Below are 12,332 nucleotides of genomic sequence, written 5' to 3' on the forward strand. Positions count from 1 at the left end.
GCATCTAAATTAAAATACGCAAATTGGTTTCATTAAAAAGATATTTAAAACTTCTCGGTAGAGTTTGGCTAATTAAGTGATTCAGATTAACCTTAAGAGAGGTAAATAGGGACGTCCAGATAACACATAAGAATTTAGCATATTATGTTTAGAACTTAAAAAAACAAAACAAAACCTGACAAATCAGTGAATAGAAATCGCTATTAAGTTTTTACCAGGCCTTTTTTGAGAAATATGAACTGTTGCTGCTTTATTTATTTATTTTTTATTTGTTCAGGACTTCAAATACTTTGTTTTCCTGAATAGTTAGCACTAATGTGGCATTTCAGAAGTGTTGGATTGAAAGACTAATAGAACAGCCTTTGAAATATACTTTGTGAAATCAAGGGTTAGCAATGACGGATGTGCACCATGCTTGTTTTAATAGTTTAAAAAATATTTAGTTGTTTACTAAGTACTGGGTGTGAGCCTGCGTGCCATGAATACCTATTGGTTTGAGAATTAAGAGGTCCCTGCCCTCATGAAACTTCCATAAAAACAAGAGACAGACCAGATAATTATGACTACTCTGAACAGTCTACCATGGTAATGAAATAGGGAGTGACTGTAACTGGGTCACCTTAGGCTGGTCATAAGGTTTTTCTAAGGAGATGACAGTTTGGCTGAGGGTGGGAGTGATAAAAGGAGCTAAGTTTGGGGGAGAGGATGGATCTCTGCAAAAGGTATAGAAGACTAAAAGGCTTTCAGGTGAAAAGGGGGTGTGCGTAGAGTTGAGTAAAGCAGGAAAATTGTTGGAAGTGGAATGGGAACGGGTGGGTAGACAGCTTACAGAAGGCACGAGTCACAGCAGACCATGGCAGGGTGCATTGTATGTTTTCTGTAGCATCGTGAATAGTGATTGCCATTTTGCAAACTCAATTTTAGCAGGGTGGTTGATTGAAAAAAATAAAATCTCTTTTCAGATCAGGTATTTGGAGCCAATCTTGCTAATCTTTGTCAGAGAGAAAATGGCACAGTGCCAAAATTTGTGAAGTTATGCATTGAACATGTTGAAGCGTATGGTAAGGAAATGAATTTTTTTTTTTATGTTAAGCACACTAACCCATTGTTTTGGCATTAAAATCCTTAGGATTTTTTACGATTTTGAGTGATGGAACAGTCGTAGATGTTAAGAAAGGCATCGTTTGCAAAATTGCACGCTTTAATGATTACGTCTATCTGTTTTAAATTAAGACCTTTTCAGGCACCTGTTGAAACTCAGCACTTCCATCTGATTAAGTGTATGGTATTCTTTGAAGCCATTTGGAGTTGGCCTTTGCTTAAAATGAAGAAGGTGGTGATTATGAAACTGAGTTTATTAGAAAGTGATTTGACAGTGTAGAAAATAGGTGATTGTGTTTACTTACCAAGAGCAAGTTGCTTCTTTTTATAATAAAAATGAGATGACATTTTAAAACTTGTTACGTCAACTATAAAATGTCTAAAGAGACAAGAGACAAACCTTCTTATGCCATTTCCTATTAAGTAGGACAAATCAATTTATATTTTGGTTGATCTTAACCTAATATTTATACTAGAAAATAACTATCATGGTAATCACATTAACTTGTACATCATCAAAAACATCTTGTAAAATTAAAACATTTGCATAACTTGTAATTTCTGTCAATTTCAGACCTTGTCTTTGACTTTCTTGTCAACATGACAATGGAGATACTGTGCCTTTATTTGAATTTCTGTGAATAGCAAATCAGATAATGTGCTTTCTTAAATGTGTACAGCATTATCATTTAATGAATATTTGGATTTTTTAGGCTTACATGGGTGAATTCCACATGATTCTATTCCACATATTAAAAAAATGAGTAAACTACATCAAATTATCAGTTTTTATTTTAATTCATTATTAAGTTTATTTATTACAAGCACTTAATAGAACAACCATTTTTAAAAGAGTGCTTGAATATGTACATTTACATTATGAAATGTGCCAAAAAATGGAGGGAATGGTTTTATCTTTGTTTCTTTTACTTTCTGAACTATCCCCAGGTTTAGAAGTTTATCTTAAATTGTTAGTATTTCAAGTTTAATGAGGTGATTTTTTTTGAGATGATCCACAGTCTACATAATAAACAAAGTAGAATTGTTCCTGTTTATTAAGTAGAATTCAGAGTGTATCTCCACCCCCTCTCCCTCTGCCAAGCTCTATAAAAAAGCCAGTTAGAGGAAAAGAGTATTTGCCCATTTGATTTTAGGCTTATGTTAATGAATAAGGATTCTGAAACATGCAAGCATCTTTAGAAAAGGCAAAGACCGACTTTAAACACAAAAATACTGTAATTTTCTCTTAGGTTTGGATATTGATGGGATATACAGAGTAAGTGGCAACCTTGCTGTGATCCAGAAACTGAGATTTGCTGTCAATCATGGTAAGATCATAGTCCCTGTTGCTATGTGCAAAAAAAAAGGCACTCTTAACTTTTAGAATTGGTTTAAAGTTATTTAAAAACATTTCCTGTTCTGTTTTTCAGATGAGAAATTGGACTTGAATGATAGTAAATGGGAAGATATTCATGTTATTACTGGAGCACTCAAAATGTTTTTTCGAGAATTACCAGAACCTCTTTTTACATTTAACCATTTTAATGATTTTGTTAATGCAATTAGTAAGTATGTTGTTACACTCAGTGTTTTTTCTACGTATTGAAAGTCCTCTGTACTGATGAAGCCACTACATTGTTTGATCCTTTCTTTTAAATTATTTCAAAGGATTGTTTTACTTCAGAAGTTTTAAATGTGGCCACCAGATGTCACTGTGTATTACCAAATGTTAGGTTCTAAAATATGTCACTGTTTTCAATTTCATGCATAATCTCTCATTATCTTTCCGTCTCTCTGGCTCTCTCTCTCTCTCTCTCTCTCTTTTTTTTTTTTAAAGAACAAGAACCAAGACAGCGAGTCACTGCTGTTAAGGACCTCATCAGACAGTTGCCAAAGCCAAATCAAGATACAATGCAGATTCTTTTTAGACATCTCAAAAGGTAAGAGGTTCACCACAGAAAAGAAATAGTAATTAGGGAGAAAAAAAAGAAAAAGGTAAGAGAAGTGCACAGTTATGAGGTGTGGTATAGTAGTCATGAGGCCAGGGTCCCTCATACACTGGTTCACATTCCAGCTGTGCTACTTGCTGTCTTTGTAGCTTGAAAAAGAGAACTCCTTTGGGCCTTGTTCTTCATAGGTAAAATGGTCTGGTACGAAAAATACTTAAAGTAAGTATTCTATGCGAGGCATTTACATAATGCCTAGTGTGTAAGGATTCAGAAATTGTTGTTTGACTTAACCTGAAAATAAGATTTTGGTTATGAAATGAGGACTATTAAATTACCTTGGAGAAAAAGCCATCATGGCTTTCAGGTGACTATGTAACCATTTTAATAACTGATTTTTGCTTTCTGACAGAACACTAGATAGCAAATTATGCCAGTGAAGGAGATTAAAAATCAAACAAACAAATACAGAATTAGTAAAATGAAAATTTAATCTGTATACTAATGAAATTTTTCCCCATCACCTTAGTGGAGTAATTATGGTTACCTGAATTGTATTCATACTTAAGTCTGTGTCTTACTTTAAGCACTAAGCTGAAATATCACACGTACAAAGTTTGTTAGAGTGGATATAATTATACCTTTCAGCTGTGTTTATCCAAAAGAAGTCTTCATATGACATTTGGACTGAATTCTACTTGTTTTAAGTAGCTTGAATATATCTTAGGAAGATGAGTACTATTTCTCATTTCTAAGTGTAAACTGTTTATGTTTATAATGCAATTTGAAGAATTTTTCCTGTTGTATGTTTTATATTCTCTTTAACGATTTATTTTTCCCCCCTTAGAGTTATAGAAAATGGAGAAAAAAACCGAATGACTTATCAGAGTATAGCAATTGTTTTTGGTCCCACTCTGTTAAAGCCAGAGAAAGAGACTGGTAATATAGCAGTTCATACTGTCTACCAAAATCAGATTGTAGAATTAATTCTGCTGGAAATAAATTCCATCTTCGGGCGTTGATTCTTACAGAAGACAACCTGTGGAATAGAAGCTGGATTCCATCAGATTTCAAGCCCTTAAACATGATGTATTTTATTTTTGGACCAAGCAGTGACTCTTTGATTTTGCACTTTTTTGAGGGATCAGAAGGGAATGGGAGTCAAGATGTGTATTAGGCCCTCATATTTGCTGCTTTGTTGCAAGTTGATATAACTGTGTGTAATTTTGAATTAATTTTATCCTGAATGTTTGCATTTCATACTCTGAATTTCAGTAAAAATTGAAACTTGCAATTCTAACCAGTCATATACACTGGATAATTTGGTAAGAAAAACATGTTTTTTTTTCTCAAACTGGATAATGTAGAATTTCTTCTCATCATTCGTTAGATTCATCACTTGATAGAATAGTACTCACTATCCGTTATTTTGAAGACGCTCTTGGGCATTCTGAACAAAATGAAGTATATCTTTTTTGAAACCTGTGTATTTCTTTTTCAGAGGTTCTGCATGCAGTGGCAGTCTTAAGTACTACAGTTCATCATAACCCAGATGTAATTCCTTGGCGAAGGCTTGCCGCCTTCACTGTGTTGCACACTGTCTGTATTGGATGGGTGTCTTAGTCGCTTGTTTGGGCAGCACACTAATATTACTTAACACACTGTGATATACTGGAGTTTAATTTAGCATAAGTCAGTTCAGGGTATTTTGGGGCTGTCTGTGCTACCCTGATTTGTAGCTAACAATCCTAATTATATCTAGTGCCATACTGAGTTCTTGGTATGACCCTGTGGAAACAGACATTATTTGATGTAAATATAAGCTAAAGACTAATGTCCTTTAGCTTATGTATATAATTTTGTTGTATAGTCTCAGAGTACATCCTAACCTGACATTTCTAATCATGATATTGGTAATCTTTCCCGTGAATATTAGGTTCCTCCAGAAATAGGCTGTTATTTGAGAAACTTAACTGTGTGCACTTTTAGATTTTAATTACATCTACAGGCAAATCACTGTAATGCAAATGGTACTGGAAAAATACTGAATAGACTTGCTAAATGGTAAATGCACTACAAGAGGAACCTTTTAGATAATTTAATATGTACAGAATACATTAGAAAAAAATTTATTACAAAATTCTAACTGCAGTATGAATAGTGGAAACCCATATGTAAATTAGATGGATGTCAAATGGAAAATGACATTGCTAAATTTGAGAATTTCTTTTTACATTACTAATGTAGATTGATTTGTATAATAAAACAGGGTTTGGAAGGTTTTGTTACCGAGAGCATGGTCTGTTGAAGATATTTTAAGATGTATTTTTCTAGATTAACTGATGTATATGAAATGTCTAATCTGAATAAAGAAAACTATAAGAGGTTTAGAGATTTTCCATTGGAAATGTGCATTTTGGTTTTTGATTTTTTTCTTGTTTTTGCATTTACTGGCATACTCTTATACCTCATTTTTAAAAAATCAACTGAATCCAAGATTTCTTGTGGTAAATATATTTTCTTCATTTTTTCATACTTTTTCTACTCCCTGCCATGCCAATACCTCCTCCACTCTCCCCCCTCCAATTTTTATTTCTTCATCAACATTTGAAAGTGAATGATTTGTGACCAAGACTCCTTTTCTTAGAATTGCATTTGTAATTAACAGGTTGCCTTCCTTGGGAACAAGTAGTTTTTGTGCAATCTGCCTAAAAATCTCTCGTTGAGTTTTGTGGTAAAAATATTGTTTGTTGTTGTGGTCTTGTTGAATTGCTAACAAACCAAGCTACTTGATAGCTATGGAAAGCGGATTGTTTTGGGTAGGTAGAAAAAGCCCCAAAATGAGAGCGTTTATATTTGCCTAACAGTGTCCTGAACAATACAATATGCTTTAGAACTGGCCTATATAGTGATTGTATGCCAGCATAACCATTAGACTCAAACCAGTGATGCTCTTTCTCTTGGTAGCTGTGGACATAACAAAGATTAAAATTGTCCTGTGTTTCTTGTTTCAAAGTACATATGTATGTATGTGGAGTCTTAAATGTTTTATTAGTCTGCAGCTAATTAGTTTATTGTAATATTGTATGTACAGTGAGATCAATGTCTTGTGTTTTCATCCTTTGTGAATTAAAAATTCTCACTTGTTTTTTTTTTGTAATAACAAAACCAGTAATATTTTCCTGTCTTGACAACTTGATTTTTAGTAGACAGTATATTAAAGGCTGAAATAAATTGGCAGTGGAGTTTCATTTACTAATAGACCTTTCTTCAGAATGTCATTTTAGAAAAGTAGTTAGAAGTGAAAAGAAATAGTATATTCAAATACGTAATTACATTTAATTAGAAGAAAAATAACTTATTTAAATTTTACGACTGTAGGGAATTTTACCTTTACTCTGGAAAAATGACATTACTTTTTAGTTAGAAGCAAGTCTGCAGGTTTTTTTTCTTATGGGAAAAGCACAAATGGAATAATTCAGCTAAACTGGGCTTAGGCAGATGGTTTTGTACGTGTACATGTGGATGTGTATGTAAATGTGTGCGTGTGAGTCACTGCTTAACGTACGGATGAAAACTGAAGAACAGTCATGATGGCAGATACCTGGAGACCTTCGGGCTAGTTCAGCTCCATCCAGGCTTGTCAGCCTGTGACACTAGATGTTAAGATAGCAGTGAGAGGAAAAAGAGTTATTCCGTAATTTTGCTAAGAGATTCTTTTCCAGCTTATGGGAGAGACCCTCTAATTAAATATTTTAAAGTAAACACGTGGTTTCCCATGACACTAATTTCTCCAACATCTTTAAGCAACACAGAGGAATCTACAACATGTCATTTTAGTAACGAGGAAAATAAAAATAGTCAAATGGGCGTCATGTTCTCGCTGACCTAATAAAAGCCAAATGCTCAAAGATTGCATCTATATAGAGAATTGAAAATGGGTAGAAAATAAGATTTTATGGAGTTTGCTAGTCTCTCTGAACTCTAGCCATCAGCTCTAATGATCCTCTTTTATAGGAAGCACGTTTCCAGTACAAGACTAGAGACGGTGTTTAATAGGGACTGTAGCCCGTATGTTACATTCCTGGATGTGGGGCACAGTTCTGTTTTCGTTTTTTTTTTTTTTTTAATAGTATTTGAATATAAGTAATACAGTTCTTTTAAATGAAACTTCAATTTTAAACTAAAAAAAAAAAACCCCAAAAGCTAAAAACCAACACCAAAAAAAAAACCCCAAAACCAGAAAGCGAAGGGGGCCGCAAAACAAAATCAACAGCCTTATAATAATGGTGAATTAGAATCTACTGGAAATTCACAAGCCGCAGACCCAGGCCAAGCAGAGTCAGACTCAGTGTTCTAGAGAAGGGGGAGGCACAGAATGCCTAATGAGACATTCTGTAACTACTAAAGACAAGGGACGTCTCCTGAAGAATCTCAATTAGTCTTCTCAACTGCAGTTTTGTGGGCCAGTGGTGGCTGTAAATATATTCAGCTGGATTGAGTTTTTACAAATTAGCCTTATGTGAATATGGCACTTAAATGAACTCTTTCATTTCCTTCATTGCTTCCCTTCTCCCACAGGAAAAAAAGGAAAGAAAAAAAAAAGCACTTTCATGGTACTCTCATAAACAGAGCACTTGTGGAACAAGGTAACTGTTTAACAAACCACTACAAAATGTATTTAGAATCTAAAGTTTGATTTCTCCCCCCCCCAATAAATCCACCCCTCCCCGCCCCCGGCTTTGTTTTACTTCCTCTCTATGTTTTCAGAAAAACTGTTTCTGGTAAAGATTTTAAAATTATTAATGCTGGTTGCTACATCATGTAGTTCTATTAGTAGTGGCTCACGCTGCAAGTAGCATTGAAACTTGCAACGTCATGAATCTTATAATGTTGATAAAATTCCTGGTGACATCGGAGCAACAAAAGAGGCTGTGGAAGCTCTTATCAATAGAGCCTTTGCAGAGGTAGACCTCAAACTCCAAAAGCTCATGGTGGAGTGACCAGTGAACATTCGGCATAACATTCAGCGCCTCCTTTCTCCTCCTGGGCATTTTGAGAGATTGTTTTTATTTAGGGAAGAGAAATGGGACTCTTAGACACTCAAGTAAAACTGAGTCTCATTGATTGATAAAGCAAGACAGAACCAATAGGGACCCGCACATTCACAGCCTTAGTTAATGGAAGCAGAAAATGTTAAGCCTAAAACTGAAGGGAAGAAATATCTTGATTAGTTACATTATGTCTCTTTAAAGTTTGTGATCGATTTAAGTAAAGCATATCCTGGCATGTCCAAATAATACCATTTGAGGAAGAAACTAGTAACTTTTCTACATATTGGGAGCATCTGTTTTCAAGCTAAGTTAATTTTTATTTGTATGGCATATTGAAACTTAAAAATACAAAGTTCTTTCAAAAATATGTCCTCTAAAACATTATATAATATTTCATAATCCTCCCTCATGCTTATCTCAAGTACATGACACCAGAAGAGTTTAAAATCAAAGAACATTTTTATAAAGGTCTGCCAAACTTTGAATATTTGTCCCATAATATGCTCTCATGAGGGGGTCTGAAAAGGTGGTAAATGTGATTTGACTTCTATTACAGCTCCATTAAAATGCTTGCAATTTGGTAAAAATCTGTTTGAAACTGCAGTTTAAGAAAAGCCTGAGGTGACCATGTTCTCTGGGAAGTGTAGGAATGCTATACTGAGATAATATTTCTGAGGTTATGTCACAGTATTCTTATTGAGATTTTAGGAATTTTCACCTTGGGAAAGATTTTCTGAAATCATATTTTAGAAACTGAATAACTGATGAAAGAAATGGTTCAAATTAGAGCATTCCCTAGAGATCCAAGTTCCTTCACCTTGTATTTACCTTTTTTTTTTTTTTTTAACATTTATTTGAGACGGCAGAAGTGGCGGGAGGTAGGGGGGTAGTGGCAGGCTGAGAGAGAAGCAGGCTCCCAGCTGAGCAAGAAGCCAGCCTGATACGGGACTTCACCCCAGAACCCTGGGACCATGAAATGAGCCAAAGGCAGGTGCTTAGCCAACTGAGCCACTCAGGTATCCCTACTTTTGATCTTTAATAGTGCCCTTTATGGGATATGGAGATCTTGAAGAGCCTATTTACAATTTCTCTTTTGTAGAGAATAACATCTAGCCGTGGATATAGGGAAATTTTTGATAGTCTGAAAGTATGTCGACCTGCACATGATTTCGCCAGATGCTTACTCATGCATGGACAGTGACATGGTACATAGAATCCGTAGACGAGATGGTAATTAGCATTCTTCATTTTTGTCTTTATCAGAATGTTTAAGGGTCCCAGGCCAGATTCTCTTAAAGATGGTACTTTTTATGCGTAGTTGACATATATAATGCCCTGGTTGAAAAAGATGCTACTGTTGGTATTTTCAACCTGTTGTGAAAGGTTTCTGTTAATAAGTATCTTAGTATTTCTAGGTAGTGAGTTTAATAGTTGGTTACTTATTTTCATTAACCAGCCCATTGACACAATGCTTCTGTTCAGACTTAAGCAAATCAGAGGGTGAAGAAGTTTTGCCATTCTAGTAAAATTAACTTAAAAAACCTTCCTCCTATCTGTTCATTAAGAAGTACATTGGAATATGAAATGCTTCTTTCTGTTTTCTGCCTTTCTTTTCTCGTCCCTGCCCTCCTCTGTCTCAGTAGTTGCTGTTTGCTTTAGATGATCAGATGAGTGGCTACTCACAGAGGCTGTTGTGAGACTTATTTGAGGCTCTTGTGTCCAGAGTGTTCAGGTTTCCTGGAGGGGAGTTAGACTTAAAGAGGAATCAAAGGCCTCTAGGGAAGCCAACGCAGCTGTGTCAAGGAGGAAACTAAACCTTTTATAAGGAGCGATCTCAGTGTCTCTGGATGACCTAGTTCTGCGAGGTTCCCGCAATTCAACCCATTATGTTAGATGATCAGATCTGATGTAACATTCCTGACATCCGGCTGCATCTTATGACTGCCCTCTCTGATCATGTCCTTGTCTCCTGACTTGTTATATTAGCCAAATTGATTGTCTGAGCATTGCCAAAACAGTGACAACCTTCTTTACCCATCTTCTGACTCTAAAGGACTGTAGTGTATTCAGTTCGCATGAATGGTTCTACAAAGCCAGCAGCAGACAATATGCAATTGCTGTTTTAAATGGAAACAACTGAAGTTGGGAAGGGAGTTAATACAACAATCTGCTCAGAGCCCATTTATTCATTCAACAGATTCAGTGTATTTTTTTTAAGGTGTTTAAGCACAGTGTTAACCTTTGGGGATAAAATGGTAAACAAAACCAATGGAATCCCTGCTTTTATGTTTATAGTTTTGAGATTGGTAATCTGACAGGGGTATATATTTAATTCTGACATATACCTGTTTTAAGTAGGTGCCTTCAAAATGACCGATCTCAAGTAGTTTTATTAGTGTGCCTTCCAAATTGGCTATTTGTGTTGTGGTCATGCCAGTCTGTTGAGATTGAGCTAAGATTATTGCTACGTAATTAGCTAGCATGTTAAGAGTGACATAATTCTTGAGTACTTGTTGAGGTGAAGTAAGGTGAGTTTGTCAAATACAAGAAATGTTGAAGGCTTTTGAATTGATGAGGCCTGGTTTTAAACAAACAGATTATCTTGGTATGAAACAGTTAGAGGTGAAGTGGAACATTCTCAATGAAAGTGTTAGGAAAAGCATGGGTTTAATGATAGCAGTGGTTCCACAAAAAATCCACGCCCTGCTTCTGTATAAAATTAAATACATGGAGAGGACTCAGGGAAGATGGTGAAGGCAACAGCATAGTTTTTCAGTTCACACAGTAAAACAACAACGTAATCACATTGATGGTAAAACTAAGTAATGAGGTATCTTCACAACCCTCCAGATACTAGTGGGTGGGATTAAAGCACCAACACCTCCAAGATCTGCAATATCGGTGTCTCAGAGGGAGGAACAAGAAAGAAGCAACAGGGTAGCATCTGTTAGGACTGAGAACAGGAAAACCACAGTATAACCATCAGGACTTAAGGGGCTAAAACATTCTAGGCCTTGGGAATTCTCAAAACCAACTTGCCCGAGCTTTCTTGCACGACAAGTCACATTGAAGAAAAGTTGCTAAGAATAGACTCAAAATTGAGCAGGATTAGGACAACAGACCAAAAAGATTGTCTAGTTCCAAGTGTGGAAAGAAAGTAGAGCCAGGAAATCCCAGAAATCAAGCTGTCATGTTTTTGTTTTTGTTTTTGTTTTTGTTTTTGTTTTTTAACACAAAGCAAAACAACACAAGAATGAATCTGTTAATGAAGCTTTTCTGAATCCTATTTCAAAAGTTCAAGAAAATTAATTTTATGCAAAAATGAGCAAAATAATAGTATCAAGGCCAAATCCCAAAGAAAATTATAAGAAAAAAGAATAAAGAGCAGAATAACATCTGTGTGGAAAATGGAAGCATGCCAGAAAACATGCCCGCAAAAGAAAACTGTAACCTATTATTGCAAAAAGAACTCAAAGTTTTTAAGAAATGACATAAGACATGAAAGAACAATAAACAGAATTAAAAGAAATAGCTTGACAATTCAGAAAAGAATTAGAAATAGAAGGAAGTATTTCAGAGTTGTAAACAGAAACATAAGAGCATATAAAGAAAACAATAATCTAAAAGGAACAGAAGGTATAAAAAAATTTTTTTTGTTTTTAAAAAAATTTTTTCTTAAAATATTTTCCTTAAAGACTTAAGGAAAGGTTTTTTAAAGATTAAAAAGTGTCATTGAAGATAGGCAAAGAAGATCAAACATGGAATTAACTAAAATCAAGACAAGTAAAAGACAAATTTCAAGAAACCTGAAATTAGGAAAGAATTGAAATCCCATTTTGGAAAAGCACAGCAAATAATTAATACTGACATAAAATAGCCAATACCAAGACATAGGCTAGTGAAATTATTAGACTATAACAAAAAGCAAATCTTTTGGGTATCTGTTTAAAAAGGACATGTGATTTTTATTTGATTATCAGAATTTTCAAAAGTAACACATCATACCAGATGAAAATGGAGAAATACATTGATTCAATTCAAGTGAAATAGATTGAATAGGAAAGGCAAGTTGTGTGATACCTGAATAAGGCATTTATTTGTAAGGGAATATGTGAATCTAAGAATTAGAAGCATGATGAAAAGTATTTAAGAGAAAATAAAAGGATATATGCAGCACTTTAGTATAATTTACATGATGCCACTTACCTATTTAGAAAATTTGATGTCTGCT

At 34.8% G+C, this 12,332-nt stretch overlaps 1 protein-coding gene across 6 annotated transcripts in view; it reads left to right on the forward strand.

Annotated features, from left to right (window-relative positions):
- The window catches only part of ARHGAP12 (Rho GTPase activating protein 12), a 108,767-nt gene extending 102,480 nt beyond the window's left edge, over positions 1–6,287 (forward strand). For all 6 annotated transcript variants that reach the window (XM_032349344.1, XM_032349346.1, XM_032349345.1 and 3 more), the window contains 5 exons: positions 963–1,061; positions 2,352–2,429; positions 2,532–2,666; positions 2,939–3,041; positions 3,895–6,287. In XM_032349344.1, coding sequence (XP_032205235.1) covers positions 963–1,061; positions 2,352–2,429; positions 2,532–2,666; positions 2,939–3,041; positions 3,895–4,069 — 590 coding nt within the window. In that variant the 3' untranslated portion in view covers positions 4,070–6,287. The remainder of the gene's footprint in view (positions 1–962; positions 1,062–2,351; positions 2,430–2,531; positions 2,667–2,938; positions 3,042–3,894) is intronic.
- The last annotated feature ends 6,045 nt before the right edge of the window (positions 6,288–12,332 follow it).

The sequence above is a fragment of the Mustela erminea genome, chromosome 6, assembly GCF_009829155.1.
Source record: "Mustela erminea isolate mMusErm1 chromosome 6, mMusErm1.Pri, whole genome shotgun sequence".
Lineage (NCBI taxonomy): Eukaryota > Metazoa > Chordata > Mammalia > Carnivora > Mustelidae > Mustela > Mustela erminea.